Source organism: Colossoma macropomum, unplaced genomic scaffold (genome assembly GCF_904425465.1).
Source record: "Colossoma macropomum unplaced genomic scaffold, Colossoma_macropomum, whole genome shotgun sequence".
NCBI lineage: Eukaryota > Metazoa > Chordata > Actinopteri > Characiformes > Serrasalmidae > Colossoma > Colossoma macropomum.
Window position 1 is genome coordinate 27,670,355 of NW_023494793.1, and position 20,784 is coordinate 27,691,138.

Here is a 20,784-nt window from a genome sequence, read left to right on the forward strand (position 1 = left end):
TTTATTAAACAAAGGTTTGCAACCTAAAACAGGAAAGCATGCTGTTGTTTCCTTTGGCTATTTCCTGCTTCCCCTAAACCTCACTGTGATTTTTGTGAAATTACCAGAATTACTGAAATTGAAAGTGTAATTTGTTTCACATTTATGTGGTTTTGATATATTTTTTTATACACAAAAAGTTTGGTAGTTATAACAACCACTTTCAACAAGCGACACCATTATTGAAATATATAAAAGAGAAAACACTGATGAGAAAAGTTAATCAGAAATATGCGTTACCTCCAGTGTCTCTTTTCCTTTTTTTTCTTTTCTTTTTTTTAATGATACCATTCTGTCATTTCAGATGAGCAGATGTACCGATGTGAAGACTGTGATGAGCTCTTCTCCTCAAAGCTGGAGTTGCGGAGGCACCAGAAGTACTCCTGCAGCAGTGGTAACTCCATCTTTGACACACTAAGTGAAGACCTCAAACAGGAGCGGGAGGACAGTGATGAACCAGTGTACGAGTGCAAAGATTGCGAGAAGATCTTCCCCAGCGAGTACAGGTAGCAACTCAGCCATGCACCGTATATATTCATTTAGTAACAATAGTAACTCTCTGTATTAATCTGGTTGAAATATTGCCCATGATATGATCAGCTCCCTAAAACAGGACATTAATTCCTCAACACAGTCTGCTCAAGAACACATATTACAGTCATGGACTTGAGTGTTAATGCTTGCAATCTGTTTTCCTAGTCTTGGCCAGCACATGGTTGTGCACACAGAAGAGAGGGAGTACAAGTGTGACCAGTGCCCCAAAGCTTTCAACTGGAAGTCGAATCTCATTCGTCATCAGATGTCACATGATAGTGGCAAGCGATTTCAGTGCGAAAACTGTGATAAGGTAGGCTCCAATAGCCTTTTCTAAACCTGAAGTATCATTCCTGGTCCTGATTCTTGCTAACCATGAATTAGCTTACGCCATCAAGGGGGCATTTATAGCCATCTACTGATTTTTTGCTGATAGATTGCTATAGTCACATGAATACCTAGTGAAAATTAAGTTCTTGTTGTAATTTCAGTTTTCATAAAGGTGCCTATTTATGTTTATATAACATCCAAAAAGCTTCTTTGCAGAAGTTTCCGCTTCCCTGGCTAAAATGCTTTTCCATGTTAGCAAGTGGATAGCAGTGGACCCCTGGTGTTAAGTTGTCATATTTGTGCATGTCTCCCCCAGGTGTTCACAGACCCTAGCAATCTGCAGCGCCACATCCGCTCACAGCATGTCGGTGCCCGTGCCCACACCTGCCCTGAGTGTGGCAAGACCTTCGCCACCTCCTCAGGCCTCAAGCAACACAAGCACATCCACAGCAGTGTCAAGCCTTTCATGTGTAAGTCTGAGCAGGCTTGTCTAAGCCTCAGATACAATTACCAGTGTCCAACGGCCTCCCGGCTAACTCCTCCCCAAGATGACAGCTGTTGTTTTATAGGTCAGAACATTAAATGAAATTTTAGAGCCATTTTTGTTCTGTTCCGCATTTGTTTTGCGTTTCTCTCTTCTTTTTCTCTCTCTTTCTCTCGCTCTACTTTTCACTCCATTTTCCCCTCCCTTTTTTGTTTCTTTACTGTGCATTTTCCTTTGAGGGCCCATAAGGCTTGTCAATGGCCCAGGCACATTTGACATGTAAAGGTAAATGTCTCTGTTGTGTTTCAGCTGTCCACTGACTGATGCTGAAACAATACAATCTTCTTCTCATCTTTCTGCTTGGCTTTTTTGGCTTCTCTATGTTCTGCCCGTCATTTGTGTGTATAGCACAAATGCATGTATACTCTGGCAGTATATATGTATTTGTTTGTATTTGTATGTACACAAGACTCATTTTTCACATTTCATTTTTCATCATCTAATTTTATATTAACCACAATTAATATGCTAATCAATCATTGTATTAGCAAAGACCAGCTACAGAGTTGCTGGACTATGTATGATCACAAAATATGTTAATCAGCATGGGTAATTCATTGATATATGGCCAGCTTACTTGCTTACTTTGATAATGAATTCGCCTAATGAGAATAAAAACAGTATGTTAATAGAATTAATCAGGCATGTGTGTTCTCCCAGGTGAGGTGTGTCACAAGTCCTATACCCAGTTTTCCAACCTGTGCCGCCACAAGCGGATGCATGCAGACTGCCGCACCCAGATCAAGTGCAAGGACTGCGGGCAAATGTTCAGCACTACCTCCTCCCTCAACAAGCACCGGCGCTTCTGCGAGGGCAAGAACCATTATAGTCCTGGAGGCATGTTCACACCAGGCATCCCTATGACCTCTAGCCCCATCATGGGCAAATCTAAGCCCCATCCTAGCCTGAATCATGGCGGACTTGGCTTCAGTGATTACTTCCCCTCTCGGCCCCACCACCCAGGTCTGCCCTTCTCCACGGCACCTCCTGCATTCCCATCCCTTTCCCATGGCTTCCCAGGAATCTTTCCTCCATCACTATATCCAAGGCCACCATTGTTACCCCCAAGCCCATTACTAAAGAGTCCACTGAGTAACAGTCAAGATGGGAAGCTCCCTCACGGTCCCCTTGATGCTCCTACCCTTCCAATGGTTACATCTGTTAGCAACACCAATGGCAATGCAGGGAGTGGCCTCAGTAGCCAGTCTGAGGAAAATCGTGAATCCAAGCTGGACTTATCCTTCCCAGATGGCAAGAATAAGGTGAAAATGAGTGACATGTCTGATGGAAGTGATTTGGAGGACGTTAATACCACAAGTGGCACTGATCTAGACACCACCACTGGCACGGTTTCGGGCTCTGATCTGGACAGCGAAGCAGAGAGTGAACGAGAGAAAAGTCGAAGGAAGTCTGGACAGGAAGGCAAGCAAGATGAGGTCAGCAGCAGCTCTGTGTCAGTGTCCAGTTCAGGCAATCTTCCTCATGACCGTCCCTTCCTCTCTTCCCAGCATTCCTTCTTCCCACCACCTGATGAGCAAGCACTTCCACCTACCGGTGCAGCAACTGACTCTATCAAAGCCATTGCGTCCATTGCTGAAAAGTACTTTGGGCCAGGCTTTATGGGCTTGCAAGAAAAGAAAATGGGCTCTTTGCCTTACCATTCCATGTTCCCCTTTCAGTTCTTACCCAACTTTCCACATTCCTTATACCCTTTTACAGACAGAGCTCTCAACCCCAACATGTTCCTAAAACCAGAGCCCAAATCACCTCGTGAGCACATACAGAAAATGGCCACCACTACTGCTACAGAGTCACCCTTTGACCTCACTACCAAGCCCAAGGAGGTGAAACCCCTCCTTCCACCCTCCAGCAAGCCTGCCTTGCCCTCTAGTGCACTTCTGCCCAGTGGTGAGGAGCAACCTCTGGATCTGAGCATAGGCAGTCGGAGCAGAGCCAGCCAGAATGGCGGAACACCTGATCAGCGCAAGAACCATGTCTATGGCACAAATTGCAAAACTCCAGTTAAAGATGAGCATCCAGTTCTAAACCAATCTCAGAACCTCCATCAACCCCAGATGCCTCAGCAGCAAGTGTCCCTCCCACAGCCACCTCCACCCCAGCAGCAGCCCTCTCTGCATTATGCCAAGCCCTCACCCTTCTTCATGGATCCCATCTACAGGTATTTCAATCCGAGTAGGTCACAATGTAAGACTGAGCACAAAGAATGTCTGTCCGAGTGCCTCTGTCTCATAGAAGCTGATGTGTGCTTTAGGTGCCAAACAAGGAATCTGACAGACCTCCTTCGTTTGTACGTAACCCTCTGTGTTGTTGTCCAGCAGGGTGGAGAAAAGGAAGCTGATAGATCCTGTAGGAGCACTGAAGGACAAATACCTGAGGCCATCTCCACTGCTCTTCCACCCTCAGGTACCTCATGAACATATCTGATCCCTTGTAATACACCATAATGACCACTGAGGTCTGTGCTCTTAACAAAAAGATTATAAAAGCAAATTAAAATCCAGTTGGACACAACATCCAGTAAGGACATTGAGAATTGAAAGTACAATCTTGTATCAACATGCACATCTTAAAACCACATGGTTGCAATTTTGAATCCCTTCATGGGATGTCAGAGGTTGTGATTTAATGATGTATCACAAGCTGTGATGAAAAAATGATTAGTTCCCATCTTAAAGAGTTCAGACAACCCTGATGTTTCTTTATGAACCCCAGTGAAAGGATGGTCCATGATGACAAAATTAACTGCAGAACCTCATAATGAATGTACCTGGAACTGTACTTTTAACAATATCTGTCTGCTATAATATGCATACGGATCTCATATCATTTTAAAATAGTAACATGCTGTCATGTTTATTCCATCCATTGTTCTCCACCTTAAAACTAAAACCCACCTAGTATTGTAAAGGGTTGTTTCAACATGAGCCATGTTAATGAAGACCTGCATTTTTAACACAGAATTACTTTAATCAGAAATAAGATAATAAGATAATCTTGAAAGTGGTGCAGCCCTTTCTGGCACAGAGTGTGCAAAGTTCAGTTTGTTATCTTCTGCTTTGAAAAACAATCCCCATTGTTTATGGTAGCATTTCAAACTTTTCCCACCTTTGAGCAATGATAAAATGAAAATATTATTAATAATGACCTTTTGAATTGGAGCAAGTCGTCCCATGTAGTGCTGAAGTACAGCTAAGTTTAGTCAATGCATTGTTTCTGCGTAGCTCTACTCTGAGGCCCGCTGCTAATAACTTCCTACCATTTTTTTGCCCTGGCTGCCTAGATAATGTCTGCATGTCCATCAGGCACTTCCTGTGTTTGTGTGCAGGAGAATGGCCTCTCTTGTTGGGAACTGTCTTATCTGACCTGTAAATCTGTTCTGTATCAATGCAGAGCTACCTCCCCCAACCCCGAACGCTCTTTTTCTCTTTCTTTTTCTCTCTTTTTCATCCACCCTGTCTCCCGCCGCAGCCTGCTCTCCTCTGGGTGGCATAAGGACAGCTGGGCAGGCCTGGTCTGAGAGATGAGAACGTTGTTACGGATGTTGGGGAGATGTTGATGTTTACTAATTTCCTTCCCACACATCCAACATCCTTACAATGCGATGGGAATGTGTGACAGACATGTATTACAGATGAGTCACAATGAATAGCAGATAATGTAATACTCCACATTTTGGGACATATAGAATTCACTGTGTATACAATGAACACAGGACAAAAATAGAATTTATTTGGTTCATAGCTTCCTATTGCTGTTTAATGTTAGATCAGAAAACATTTCATGGTAATCAGTGAACGATTATTCTGATAAGTTAAAGGAATAAATGGTGAACCAAATAGACCTTCCCAAGTTAAATCAGTGGAGTGACGGAATCAAGGTGCAACTCAGACATGGATAAATAAATTGAGACAGTGTGTCTGTCTCCATGTTTATCCATATTCCAAAAGCAGGAAGGATGTAAGCTGTTTTTGGCCATCAAGTCACATAGCGAAGTCTTTGTTCTGCGTCTAATGGGGAAGTGCTATCAGCGAGGGGTATCTTAAACTGCATTGTATGGTTACCGTTCGCAGAGGTGAATGGCTCATTCAGACGCTTCTCTCAGAGACTTGTCGGGAACAAAGTGGAGGGCCGGGGGCTCCCAGGGGGCTGCTCGAGTGGCTGCTAACGTGCCATAGGTCAGGGAGGTGACTCTTGAACAGCACAATCAAGACTCGACCTTCTGATATACAGCTTCCTCTGACTTTCCGCCCCGTCTTATAATCATGTAAAAATCCCCTGCTCTCTGTCAGAGCCCCCAGTTATTATGAGTTATTATGTTCTTCAGGTATGTGGACCCAACAAAATATCTCCAAGAGGTCATAATCTAAGTCACAATCTGAACTCCAGCGATCAGTTTCTCAGGCCAGATTAAGCTTAACTTTGGTTAAAAGCAACTTCATCAGAAAATTTCCTCGTTGAAAGTAGTTCTTAGCGCCAGATTAGACCTAGTGTGCTTCAAATTTCAGAATCAAGGCACTGTCTGTGAGTGCAAGTGCCCTCAAAGTAGTGAGGGAAAGTCCCCGTTCAAGGAAAATGCCATTCTCACTAGAGCTTTTGCAGAAGAGTGCTCTTTCAGGTCGGGTACTATTATTTTCAAGCTGTGCTTCACTGGTTGTACCAGTGGAAGCTTCACTCAGGCTTCTACATGAAGGCTGACATTGATCTCACATGCATGTGGTTGTTGCTGCAGTAAAGAGGACCTCCCCTCCACATGTTGTAATGTATTTCCAAAAGTATCCAGGCACTCCTTGTAATCAGTGCATTCAGTTTAAGATGGTTTCATTACTGACAGAAACAGCCGCACATGAACCTAAGGTCGCAATGTCCAATATCAAACATTGGTTAGAGAGAATAGAGCTCTCCAGCATGGGGCTGTAGAGCAGTTGAACTGTGTTCTCCAGAGTGATAGAGCACCATTGATTACTTCTGCGATGCTACTGTGAAGCGTCATTTGTGATCCAGAACTAACCATCCAACATCAGAACGTGATCTCACTAATGCCTCTTGTGGGCACATCTAGCAAGTTTCCAATTGCCATTGCTACTTCATGACTAGTTTAATCTGGTGAAATTTCAGACTCTTTTGCAAGGCCTTATAAGTGGCATTCATTGCATGGCCTAGGCCTACACAGCTGTTATGCTCTTGACCTGACCTGATCAGGAGCTCTTTTCTTTTTCAGATGTCTGCAATGGAGAACATGACTGAAAAACTGGAGAGCTTTGGTGCTTTGAAACTGGACGCTCCCAATTCCCTGCAGCACTCCTCACACCACCTCTTTAACTTCCGTTCCCCTCCTCCTTCTCTGTCTGATGCTATCCTACGGAAAGGCAAGGAGCGCTATGCCTGCAGGTATGCACAAGTCATCTCTCTAAAAGCTGTAACAGGTACTCGTATTACTAATCAATTAATAGTAATTAACGATAGCAATAGTCAGTCTCACCTACTTTCACGATTCTGCAGAAGTTCATTGCTGTGTTTTTGCTTAGTTGAATAAAAGCACATTTTCACATGCTGCAGGTACTGTGGGAAAATCTTTCCCAGGTCGGCTAATCTTACCAGGCACTTACGAACACACACGGGAGAACAGCCCTACAGGTAAGCCGCTCACAAAAAAACACACACACACACACACACACACACATACATATACACAGCCATAAAAGTAAGCCAACCCCCTTTAACGTACATGCACACAGAGGTAACCTCAGTTATCTGAATCCGAGGCCACACAGTCATCCAATACAAACATGAGAGACTGAAATACTGAAGTGTCGACATCACTCCATAATCTAAAGATTCATTCCTGCTTGTGACATGCCTACTTTACAAAGCAAGAGAAATGTCTTTCACTCATGCTTGACACACAGACACAAACAGACATTAAGAAAAATGGCCACATTTTTGCTATTTGATCAGCATATGAGCTACAGCCTCATGCTTTAGTGCTGGTTGCATAGACACAGCCAAAAAAGAGAGACCAAAAAAAGAACAAAAAGTGGAGCTGGAGAAAGAGAAGGAAGATTGATTCTGTCTGTGCAGATGTTCTGGAGTTAAAGTGGGTAGAGCAAGCTCTGGACAATGTTGGGCGGTAATAGCGCCCTAGAGACATCCTTGCACTGTTTATAGAGCTGCTTAATTATCACAGATTTGGCTCCCTTCCAGCCACACACGGCCCTTCTTGGTGAGGATGAGGGTGTTCTGTAGAGGGGGCCTTTGATTTGCAGGATGCTGTGGCCTTAAGCAGAGCAGTAGGCTAATGGGGGAAAATGAACTCGAACCTACATGTCTGATGGCCAATGTCTACCTTCTCTGACAGAACAGTAATTTGGAGTTCCACAGTGGTGAAGTTTAAGATTGCATAGTGGTGCTAAGAAGGCCATTTAAAGCAGCACCATCTCCATCCATACAAGCAAAAATGCTAATTAAGCCAAAATAATTCTAATTGAAGTGCTTATGGCCACTTACATTTTACATTCTACGTTTACCTTTTCTTTTTAGTTATATTTCTGAAATCACTTGGGTAACCTCTTCCCTGGCTTATTTAAGGGCTTTTTCCGGGAACGTGAATGCAGGTTTAGACTGAATCTTGCCTCTCTTTAAGTTTACCACATCTACCGAAGTGGTTTGTGGAGGCAGTCCGCGAGATAGAGAACCTCCTATGGGACGTGGCCACTGCATGCTTGGCTCCTTCACAACAATCCCCTGATTAGCTCGTTTAGAAACAATTTACCCTAACAAATGGCAGACATCATCATCATCTCCCCTCCTCACTTTGAGGCAATAAGGCTGAGGCGGGCCAGTATCAGAGCCGGACTGCACTCAGCCGTCTTCATGCTTCATTGTAGTAGGCTATTTGCCTGCTCTAGATGCTATCGGCTCTAGTCTTTGCAGCGAAATTGGCCCACTAGGGCTGACCATTGAAAGACCCCATTCAGATTGTAACGCTCCATGTACAGTCCTTGTAACACCAAAAAAAGAGCAAAGATGATGAAGTAATTTAAAGTCCCCTTGGACAAGCTAATAAAAATAAACAAAACAGGGGGTAAAAAAGGCCAGTGAAAAAAGAAAAAGAAAAAAGAAAATGAAAATGAGGAACGTTGTCTTGGCATTTTACCATTTTCTATGAACCATGATGCGCCAAGTCTGGAAAATCAGTCTGAGCACAGACGCACACACGCTCGCTGGCGAAAAATAAATTGGAACATGAAAAGGGGCCTGCATCTTGATTCCGAGCACTTGATGACGAGTGATTTTCCCAAAGCAATTAGCCCTGAAAGTCAACCTTGCAAGCGGCTGCGGGAGTCCAGACTAAGACGGGCCACCCAACAAAAGGAGCACTGTCCAGTGGGGCTCTTGACGTGGCCTCGCCGCCGTGTTTGTTTATCAGGACATTAAATTGATGTTCTCCGGCCTATTCTGGATGGGCTGTCGTCGCAAACAAGCAGGCCACAGAGAGGTAGTGGAGGAGGCTAAGCCATGGCCCTCAGGCACACACATACACAGAGCCACTGAAGAGTCCCCATCCAGCCTTGGAGAAACAAGACTTTAGTTATATTTCAGACTTGAATTCCTTCTAATTAATCCGCAAATAATTAGGGCCAGCAGGGACAGGGTGAAATAAAGTGGGTGCAAGTTCAGCGTTTGAAAAGAAGTGTTGTAATTCAAGTCTTTCATGAAACATGAAAATCAAGGATGACCTTTTTTCCCCATTAAAAGACACGTTACTTAGATGGAAGCAAATTACTTATTGAATTATTGTTTGCTTTGCCTGAAAAGAGCTTGTGACTGTTATATATCATAATGTTATTGTGTGAAAACTGAATTAAGAAAAAGGCTGGTTAATATTAACCAGTTTTGGCATGTATTAGAAAAAATTCTAAGTAAATTCATGACTGAGCAGTGTTGGCAGCATTACCTTTCTCACCCACTGGAAGGGAGAATTCTCGGTACAGCCCTCTAGATTGAAGGTCTTTTAGTGAAGGAAGCTTGCTTAACCAGGCAAGAATACAATTTTCAAATCATTGGATAGAAACTGAAAATTATATTGTTCATACTTGGGTCTCTTTGATTGTTTTATTGATTTGTAAATTTTGTTTGGCAAGAAATCCTCTGACTACAGGCCCAGCCATAGTTTAAGGGTGGCTCAAGGTGCATGCTCTGATTTTACTGTCAGCACTGCAAGGACAAGTGTGTCTAATAAGTGCTATAGCCTGTAATGTGGCAGCCGTGTTTACACTGTGGCATTCTATGACTACTGATTGTTGTTTACATAGCTGAACACATAGCTGACCTCACTCAGACTTTTTCTCTCTTCTCTCTTTGCAGATGTAAATACTGTGACCGTTCGTTTAGTATCTCCTCTAACCTCCAGCGACATGTTCGTAACATTCATAATAAGGAGAAGCCCTTTAAGTGCCACCTGTGTAACCGCTGCTTTGGTCAGCAGACCAATCTGGACCGCCACTTAAAAAAACACGAGCATGAAAATATTCCAGGTAAACCACCACCTCCCACCACATCTGGTAAATTGGACATAGTTAATAGAGCTCAGTTGTTGCCAGGACCTGTTTTCTCATTATTCTCAAACTGGATGGTGGGTGGTATGTGTGAAATGGATGGAATGGGTGGATAAGGAATGGATGGAACGTTATTAATTAAGCTGATATTATCACAAATTAATTGTTACTATGAAGTGCAATGTTATGTACATAGCTATGTATTAAGCCTAAAGAGTAACAGTCTCCCTTTCTTGTCCTTTGTCCATCTGTCTCTCTGTCAGTGAGTCAACACTCTGGGATCCTTTCAAATTTGGGTACAAATATCTCCTCTCCAAACTCAGAGCCTGACAATCATGCACTTTTAGACGAGAAGGAGGACTCATACTTCTCAGAGATTAGAAACTTCATCTCTAACAGCGAGCTGAACCAGGCCTGCAGCTCTTCAGAAAAAAGGTAGAAATGCATGCACACACATATACACACATGCACAGACACAGACACACACACAACATGGCTATGTTTTGACGCTATAGTAACCAAGTGCGTAACTCCTGGAGTCCCTCCTGGAGCATAATGTCCTGGAGTCTCGAAGCTCAGTGTGATCTTTGAGGCTAAAGCCTGCTCCCTAGTGGTAGACTATAGAATATGCTTACAGTGCGATCCACAATGTGCGTGTTCGGTTGCACAACTTTGCCCTCAAAACAGAGAGAGAGAGAGAGCCGCAACACCTCAATGACTCATTTCAGCTTCACTGAGTTCTGTTGTGCATTAACTGTAGCCAGATACACGCTGGGGAGCACCTTTCACAGCCCAGGAAAACACCAAACAAAACTCATTACTGCCAAATACGAGAGCCGTCAGAGTGCATGAGGTGTGTGGCCTGGTCGCAGACTGCTTTCAGAGCACTGTTTAAGCCTGGCATGCTGACTCTGATTTCTACAAATGCTCTGTGAAGGAGCACTGCAGTGCAGTGTCTGTGTGAATAAAAGCTTAGACAGGCACATGAATTCTTTCTCAGACGTGTAATGGTCCTCCCCAGTTTTAGCTCGTTTCCAAACATGCCAGTGGAGCCTTGATACCCCGGCCTCATCCAGACACACGAAAGCTCTCGCCCTGCCATCTGGGATCAATAGTCTCGTCCCCATCTAGAACAAGCAAGCCTGGCATTTTAATATCTGTAATTCAAATAAGTGCTCTGTTTTCTGTCTCTCTTCAAATCGCCCCAGTTCAGACAGACAGGCAGCTGCTGTATGACTGTTCTTCTGGGTCCTCCTGCATCCTTCATTCTGGTGTCTGTTGCTTTCTCATTTTCTTCTTTCTTTCAGTTTCTGTCATTTTGGTGTCACAGATACAAAACTGTGTTGGTGATGCCTCCACATTCCTCTACCTCTCTCTCTTTCTGTCTGCCCCCCCCCCCTTCCTTCTTGAGCAGAAAAGGAAGAAGGAGTTATCTGTCCTCTGTGACTTACCCTACCCTGTGGTGGAGGGGGATTTCCCTGCTGGTGGACTGACAATGTTTAAAGAGTGGGTCTGGCCTGGCCCCCTTGACAGGTTATGGGGAGCTGTGGGCTCAAGACAGACCCACAGGTTTACCCCTCCCTGGGGACCCTGAGATTGAGGCATTTATCTGTGCTCTACATTGATGGAGCCCCCCCTCATCCTCCCCTCCAGCTAAGGCAAACAGTGTTCTGACATGTTTAGACTGAGAGACAAAGCGCAGGTCTGTGGCAGGGCCCGCTGCTGTCTTCCGCGTGGCATGGACTTTCTCCTGAGCCAGGGCCCAATTTGATTACGGGATATTTAAGCTCGATGGAAAATGGAAAACAAGCAGTTTTTCTCGTCTCCCGCTAGTTTCTTTTTTCATAAGTCTACCCCTCACATAGCCAAACCACCCACCTCCGAAGTCGATCTCTCTCCCCAAGCACTCGCCATTAAAGTCTACTCTGATGGACACCCATTTGAGAACAGAGACGTGAAACGACTTGAGGGGACAGGCTCAGTGAAGGCAATGAGATCATAACCATTAGAGGAACAGTATGGTTTGAAAAAGCAAGAAAGAGAGAAATAGAGAAGGGGAGGGAGAGAGAAGTAATGGAATAGCATGGTGCTGATAGGCGGTTTGCAGAGCAGCCATTTGCTATGGCATTGAGACAAGCCGCGATGATTGGAGCTGACCCTTTTGGACCAGTCTGTCTCGCCTCTCTGGGATTAGCTAATTCATCATCACCAAAACGTCTGTCGTTAATTATACAACCTGTGTGTTTGTCATTCAGGGGCCTTGCGTGTTTTCATGCTGGGGCCTGGCAGGGGAATCACAGGTCATTCTAAAATGATGAATAGTAATTTGGCAGAAACACAGCACACAGTGGTGATATTCGGCAGTCAGGCTATGACAGTAGATCTGCTGTCATGGACCTTTGAGGGTAAAATAGCCCATCTGAGGAAAGATGGGAGTGAGCTCATTCAGTTGTATGAGCATATGTTGTGGTAGTCAAACATCAGTGTATGAGACCATAGAGACCAAAATAGAGACTTCAAGTCCAGTTCAGTATGTTATGTCTGTGCTCATGGGAAATAAAGTAGAAATGAGAGGTAGATAGATGAATACCATACAGTTACATGTCTGTAATATAAGCAGCCTTTGCACTGTCATTGTGGCTTTTTGAATAGTTTTAACAAAGTACGGGCATAAAGTACATTTTCAGGCTTTCTTAATTGTATGTCAGGAAATGCAAGCCATGTTACAATTAAGAGGCAAAAAACTGTATGGTCTTTACACATGTTGCACTTTGCGCATTTACAGGTCAGAGCTGACAGAAGAGGAGCATCCTGAGAGCCATGCCATCACAGGCTCCAAACTAGAGGAGGAGGAAGAGGAGGTTGAGGGAGATGATGAAGATGAAGAAGGCTCGCTTACGGAAAAGTCACAGGACGAGACGGCTTCTCCCGCCACCATGGTGCAAGGCACTTACGAAGATGACGAGGAATCGGCTCCTCTCTCTATGGCCTATGAACACCCGCGCAGGTGAGACAGATCTCATACAACTCTCATTGAAATGAACCTTATTCATCCATGTGTTCACAAGAAGCACTCTACCATTGTTCACTGATGAGAACAGTATGTCCAGCAACATACGTATGACCATACAATGAATTATTAGAGTAATAAGGACCAAAGATAAGACTAGATGTTATTATCAGGAATTGTAAAAATATCTGGTGAAGGCAGTTCCCCACTTGGTAACTTCTGAAATTCACTAGGTTGTTATGGCTGAGTGATTAGCACTTTGCTCAGACACTCTACAACACAGCTCCATGGCTGGTAGCAGACTTCACATGCTTAATGGGACAACTATGTAGCTTCCCCTTTCATATTAAGAAAGAGATTGAGATTGATTGGGAACTGGAAACAACAAAATTGTATCAAAATGCAGAAATACACCCAAGCTAGACAGCTATCGGGATATTGTTATCATTAAAAAAAAATGGTGGAGTGTTAGGCATCACACATCTGTGCATCTTTTCTGTTGTCTCCGTAAATTTAGGGGTTTCTTAAAAAAATTTTAAAAACAAGTGATTTAGGAATTCCCATATTTACTGTTCATTTCTGTCTTGAGAAGGAATGAGCACAGGTATTGCTTGAGTCTGATTTCCCATGATGGCAGCATAGGAATAATAGGCCAATACTGCATCATTTCCCACAGGCTAGTACTTTATCAAGAAAATCATGATGGGTAACTCTTGACAGGCTTTGTCTCTTTACAGTCTGCAGTCTCTTTTCAGTGATGCAATCATGTTCATCTCAATCTCTGTCCTTCTAGCTTTTCTCTTAACATGACTAATCAACATAGTTGTAGCTGTCCATTGCAGTTTATCAAAACTTGGTGGACTCTGTAGAGGATATATTGGATCGAAGGTTAGAACTGTATAGTACTATAGTGTGGTGCCTCACCCATCATGGTACAGGAGTCTGTGCAGCCATTAAAATTTCATTGTACAGCCCAGTGCACTCACGACAATCAGCTGCTTGCCAGGACATGGTCAGTTGTTACACTTTCAAAGCCAGTATCATAGAAGAAAAAAAAATGAAGCATTTAACCATAAAGAGACAGATGAAAGCATCACAGTCCTACATGTTTGACATGAAGACCTGCAATGACATTTTTTCTGTGCCGTCCTGTTGCATCAAGCTCCCATAGAACAGCCTTATTCATATTCGTATTTGCATGTGATATGCAAATAAAGCTAAAGCACAGGACAAAAATGTTCAACACTAGCATTGTGTAAACAGAGTAGTCAACTGTAACCATGAGATGTCAACATCAATCATCACCCTGCAGATTTTCAACTCTGGCCCTCTATTAACAGTAATAATTATGTTACATCTATGAACGAACATACCCAGAGAAATAAAACAATGTTATCTCTATGAAAAATGTGCTGTTGCTGAATGTATGCACAATGCATACTGTACGGCTTCCATTGCTGAGTCCAGTGGCATTGCTATCCCTACAACATGGCAAAGCATGGCAAAGTATCCAGACATTTTGTTATGCTGAATATTTTGCATAAAATATATAGACAGATGTGGTTTATAACAACAAAAATCCTCTTAGATTGAAATGGTGTTAAAAAAAAAAATCATAGATGGCCAGAAAGTTTTAGTTAGCTAGACATACATATATGTGGTTCTGTGCCTGCGTGTATATGCACACCAAGTCTTCATAATGCCATCATTCTGCACCATCCCACCACTCCTGCCCTCTGCATGCTCTGCATAATCACACCCCATCCAGCTCCAGTCAAATGATTGGGCTAACTGAGGGTCCCCTCTCCCCACTCCCTGGTCCCTCCTCCTTCCTGGTGCAGGTGTATTGAGGAGGATGCAGGACTGTTAGATCTGGAGCCTCTGCCGGGCTTCCCCAAGGGCCTGGAGCTCCATAAGCCTGGTGATGAGCCCTTTGACGTTAAAGACATTTTTAACACCTCCTTAGAGTCTGAGGCGCTGAAAGAAACACTGTTGAGGCAGGCTAAAACACAGGTATGTCACTGCACCCACCCAAGGTACAAGAAAGAGGTCATGAAATGTTTGTCCATATGGTCAGTGCTGACTATCTCATTTAAAAAGGAACGCTTTGACTGACAGATAACAGCATCTTATGCTAGTGGAGTTATCACCGAAAACCTTCTATAGGTCTATAGGACTGTTCTATGTCTATTATACACCCTTGATTGAATTGTGCAGACAAACGGAGCTTTCTCTCTCCCAAATACTTTTCCTTATCTCCCCCCCTTGTCTACCAGATAACACTATAACATTAACATAACTAACACATGGCTTTTTATCTTTGCTTACTAACCGCATATTTGCTGTCAAAGCCTTAGTGAAATTCATATAGTCTCTCTTACATGGTATTATTATTATTATTATTATTATTTGAATGTTTTTGTATGTTCTTATCATCTGTGATATAAGATTTTAGTTAGATTTGCACACCTTTTAGATTTTAGTTAGATTTGGAACAACCTGTTGGTTTAAACACACTCGTCTTCCTTTTGTTTTCCCCTTGCTTCCACAGGCTTATGCAATGATGCTCTCTCTGTCAGAGAACAACCCCCTGCACCCATCCTCCCAGAATTCGCTGGATGCCTGGCTGAACATGGGAGGAGGCCCTTCAGAAACCAGCTCCTTTCATCCACTCAACCACATCTAAGCCCAGAGAGCAAGGAGACAGTGAAGGATCGGAATAAGAGATGGGGAGAGAGAGGGGAAAGGATGGCTAAAGACATGTAAGAGAAGCATGTGTTAAAAAAGCACATGAAGAACAGCAACGCTTACAGTAGATGAACCACCACTTTAGTAGGGCAAAAGAGGCTCAGGAGGGAGCTCAGCCAACTGGACTGTTGGCTAAAACAGAGACACAAACCATTAGAGCTGTAGAGATCTCCTTTCCACCACAGATAAAGAGATTGACCAGACCACTCCTGGCCACACAGTACAGTACCCAGTCTGTCTGCCACTCCTGGCTTCAAACCAGCTGCCGAACCTGCAGTGTTCTCCACAGAAGCTCACTCTAGGAGGACTACTATGTACCAGTGACTTCACAAATCACCCCATTCCCATCATTTACTATCATGGCAACCATGCTTATGAAAGTGATGCACTGCATGACTAAAGCAGGTTGCTCTGAAGGTCTACAGTGGCTAAGAAAGGTATTTTTACATGTACACTAATGCATCCATATTCCCAAAGAATCCTCCATTTGGTTGAGTGGACATGCAGTGGGAGGGCACATTGCCTCAACAAGACAGGGTGTTTGCAAGCTGAACAGGGTTAATGTTCTGCATTCTGTCCTCTAGATGTCTCCAAAAAGCCACAACTGCACTGTTAAAGGTTCAATTGGAACATCCGTTTGCAAATTGCCACAATATAAAAATCAAAAAGAGGTGAGAGAGTAGTAGAAGTAATTGGAGTCACTTTCATTTCCAATCATGTACCTCATTTTATATCGTTCCTCCATGAGCAAGATTTGGACAATTGATTGTTGATCATTTTTAGAGCAGTAAAACTTCTGCAATGCATTACTGCTCAATTACATGTACACTTATTGTACACAGGCCTTTGTCTGAACTGAGAATTTTGTTTGAAGAGTTAAATTATTCTCCTTTGGAGGCATTTGGAATATCCTCTTCACTTCCTCATGCATTCACTAAGGTTATCCTCTTTTTGTATGTGATTTGTTCTTCGATAAACAGTATTGTTTCCTTTCAAGCACATCTGTGCTTAAATGTTAATATAATTATTTAGTGAAGGACCAAATTTGTACGATATTGTTGTATGATGTACAAAATAATTTGAAAGTTCGTAGCAAAGAGTGTTGTGTGCCAAATAACCCTTTTTTTCCTTGGACAATCATTTCTTGTTTTCTACAGTGGATGTTGCCACTGTTTTAGTAGTGTTTTCTCTCCCTTATTGCCTACTCACACTATACATTTGATTTGAGTTTTTGTTTTCTATTTATTTTAGTTTTTCATTATTCATAAAAGAAAAATGACTCAAGAAAAAAAAAATCTCACCCACTCTACTTTTCTGAAGGAATGAAATTTGAAAAATATGATTGAGATGCGTGATCTCGCAATGCTCTGAAGGTTGTTGTATAGAGACCGGTGTGCCAAAATTTAAATGACAAAATTAACTGTTATATTTATGACAACTTAGTCTTGGCACCAGTCTATTTGTGTCCATTGTGAGGTTTGTTTTGTCTTTCGTTTGCTCAACCATTTCAAACTGTATGTGCAGTGTTTGATGTTGAACAAATGGTTGAAATTTTTTCAATGAAATTCTTTGATTAAAGCTTCAGGTAACTTGAATAGTGGGGCATTACATTTTTACACTCATATTCAATCATACTGTCCGTTTTAGTCTACCCATTTTAACTACAGCAACAGAAAGACCCTGTAACACATTCTGAAAGCTTGACTCCCTGTGTGTGTGCCACTGTATTCAAAACACTTTAACACATCCTGTTTTGTAATGGGAACCCAGAAACCATTCGGTGAGTTGCTTACGTTTAATGGGCGCATGTGCTAGATGTTTAAGCCTTGGAACCAACTGCATAGAGTGATTTTATTATCTAATAATATCTCTTACAAACAAAAGCAGCTGCTGTTAATGGAAGAGGCTAGAATAGAATTTAATCAGTGGGGTCAAATGGTGAGCTGTGAGGCCTAACATCACCGCTGATATGTGATCGTAGTTAGGGTTTGGGCAGGAAGCACACTCCCTGAATACGCATTTTAGCATAGCACCAGGGCTCGGGAGTCCTCGTGCAGCTCGATGAACTGTGAATCCAGCGCATGAATCGTACAAATAAAGAAAATGACTAACCACAAACTCATGATGAATGTGTAGAGTAGATTTAATGTGTGACTAACGTATCAAACTTCTGTCAGACAAAAACCCTTCATCTTCAGTCATTTTTGGGAGCCAGATGGAATCATATCTTTCATTATTACTTCTTTTGTCACAGTCTTTTCTTTTGTGTACTCTCCTTGCATATGGCTTAGGACACTCCCTCTGGAGTGTAGTGCAAACTGCAAATGAGCACTTAAATACAGGGCACTCATGTCTATGAGCTACAGAGTTAGTTCGGGTCCAGCTTAAATAAGATTCTTCAAAAAAGGCTGTGTGATTTTAACAAGCACTTTAACCCAAGAGACAGTACAGCATGCTGGCACTAGGAACCACTCCAGTATGAGTGAATATACACCACAAGAAAAAGATATCATGCGAGAGAATTCACTTTAACCTGGAGTGCTATAGTAGTCCTATGCCACTAGATGGCGCCTCTGTATCATTTTGCCACATTCTCAATTTCAATAATATATTTTCACTGTACAATGAATAGGAGTTCACATGTGCTCCCTACTAACTAGCACTGCTGGACATATTTAGGAATATTACATATGGAGAGGTTCATGTCACATACTACTGTAATAAACAAGCGCTGTAGGTGGTGGAGAAATTGATCCACATGTTGGGGGAAAAAACACGAAAGAATGGTCACAAACTGAACTTAATATGGACATTATTTTTGGCCCACTGTTACAATACAAAATAAATGTAAAACCATAAACCATAGGTAATTATGGTTTCTATAAAACTGTATAATATTTCAAAAAAAAGTAATGTTGCATATGTCTGAAAATTAGTTGAAAACATGGGTTTGAAAATAGATGGTGCTTGTTTCATTTGAATCTGAGTTGTATATCGCTTCTGTTTAATAAAAAAAGCAAAAACAAAAAAAAAAACAAAACAAAAAACCTATTGTGCATGACTTGTGTTTTAGCGGTCATAATGGTGTCCATTTGTGAAATGTGTATCTTAAATTAAAAAGAAAAAAATGGTCATAAAAAATGAATTTGTAGATGCACTTATTGTACATGTGGTTAGGTTAGTAGGTTTGACTTTAAGTCCTTGTTAACTGCCTTAAATGCAATGGGCAGATGGTTATTGAATTAAACAATATGCTTGTGGGAGAGAAATAATGAAAAAAATGAAAGGATTGTAGAATAATAATTCTGAAATTGCAGTTCTTTTTTCATGCTTGTGATTACTGAAGATGTACTTTAGAGAAATTTCATGGAAAAGACATGATTCTGATGTTAATTCTGTAGAATAGATATGTATACCAAATGTAATCTTTCCAATGCTATGAAGAATTTATACATGAAATTGATATGCAATAAAAACCTGTGTGCTTTTTATATGAATGCCGCCCTTTGTTTTTACATTTGCGTTTATCTGTGTGTATGATGGGACTGTTTCATATAGTTAGTAGCTTAATAGTGGCATAATAGTGAGTGGCTTAAAAACACTGACCATCATGTTGTAATTAATAACTAAAATGATCTGTGTACTTTTTAAGATTCCTTGATATTTAGTCTCTCAAAACTGATCATTTATATTGTGCGCCTGTTTGGTAAATTTCAGTGCCTCTTGTTTACTTTCTGTCTGTTGTAGTAATATCAGTTCTTAAGGATTTGTGGCTGTAAAGCTTCCATTGATCTCTCTAGAACTCAGGATCAGATGGACCACCAGTACCTGAGCGCACTAACGCTGCTGTGGCTACATGTAATAAAATCCTCACAGCAATGTTCCAACATCTAGTGCAAGGCCTTCCCAGAACACAGAGGCTATTCCTGTGTCAAAAGTGGAGGAGGTGGTGAGCATAAACTTTTGGACATATAGTGTGCTTATGCATTGTATAAACTTTTTCTCCATCTATTTAGGTAATAAGACACAAAACAACACATATTTTTTATTTCTTTATCAAAACTATAGACAGATTGAGGTTTTTTTTAATCGCTGAGATGTTCAAATAGTATTTTGTGCAATTACGCACATTGTTGCATGATGTACACACATGCAGACAAGTGGCATTTTAGTGGTAAAAAAAAAAAAGAAATAACATACACAACTGTCACATTCCTGCCGTTTTGGATTAAAAAGTGTCAGAACTGAAGGGAAACAAATCATGGTGTTGTTTACTGTTACAGTGAAGTAATAGGTTTCAGCTAACAGTAGTCTGGAGGTTCCTAACATTACCAGCCTCAATCAACTATCCATATACATGAACATCATGTATCATACATGACTATTTCTGTTTGGCTTTCTTTGATTCAGTTAGTTTTCCTAAGATAATCTGTATGTTTCTTCCTTTCACAAGCAATGAGCTACCCTTGGTTGAAATATTTATTCGTTTATTTATTATATTTGTTTTCTCTCTCTTTTCTCATTTTCACTGTACTTCCTCTTTTGTCCTGCTTGGTGTTTGTGTTAACATGCTCCTTCTGTCCAGTTCTTCTTGACATTTATCACTAAAGCCCTTTCAGTATCTCACTCTTTTTATGTTCTTGGAGGTCCAATGAATAAACAGAATACACAGAGTCATGGTCTAAATCTTAACATCGGTACATCTCTGAGTTTATGGCCAAGCAACGTATTAAAATAACCTATATACATTTTTTGCTGCACAAATATGGCAGTGTTTCCTGGTTTAAGCTTTAAGCGCAGAGAACAGATCAGACCAGCTCATGCGACTTAGTCTTAACATGAACTTACCAAAATCAGACAGCGTTACACACAAAACGATACCGGTTTAATTCATATATGAATACAGTTGGACACGGCAGCGAATTGCAGCATCAAATTGTATTGATGATATGTCTCTTTAAGGAAATCAGCATCATATTGGAGGAGTGGAGCAGGTGGGTGTT

The 20,784-nt window shown here is 41.8% G+C and overlaps 1 protein-coding gene across 5 annotated transcripts in view; it reads left to right on the plus strand.

Annotated features, from left to right (window-relative positions):
- The window catches only part of prdm16 (PR domain containing 16), a 235,465-nt gene extending 216,193 nt beyond the window's left edge, over positions 1 to 19,272 (plus strand). For 2 of the 5 annotated variants that reach the window (XM_036579027.1, XM_036579032.1), the window contains 11 exons: positions 344 to 545; positions 739 to 886; positions 1,220 to 1,472; positions 2,108 to 3,626; positions 3,784 to 3,871; positions 6,687 to 6,856; positions 7,025 to 7,102; positions 9,833 to 10,002; positions 10,287 to 10,458; positions 12,809 to 13,030; positions 14,875 to 15,374. In XM_036579027.1, coding sequence (XP_036434920.1) covers positions 344 to 545; positions 739 to 886; positions 1,220 to 1,472; positions 2,108 to 3,626; positions 3,784 to 3,871; positions 6,687 to 6,856; positions 7,025 to 7,102; positions 9,833 to 10,002; positions 10,287 to 10,458; positions 12,809 to 13,030; positions 14,875 to 15,148 — 3,296 coding nt within the window. In that variant the 3' untranslated portion in view covers positions 15,149 to 15,374. Of the gene's footprint in view, positions 1 to 343; positions 546 to 738; positions 887 to 1,219; positions 1,473 to 2,107; positions 3,627 to 3,783; positions 3,872 to 6,686; positions 6,857 to 7,024; positions 7,103 to 9,832; positions 10,003 to 10,286; positions 10,459 to 12,808; positions 13,031 to 14,874; positions 15,375 to 15,584 lie in introns of those variants that run through there. The other 3 variants (XM_036579033.1, XM_036579031.1, XM_036579030.1) reach the window with 3 other exon arrangements.
- Positions 19,273 to 20,784: the final 1,512 nt, after the last annotated feature.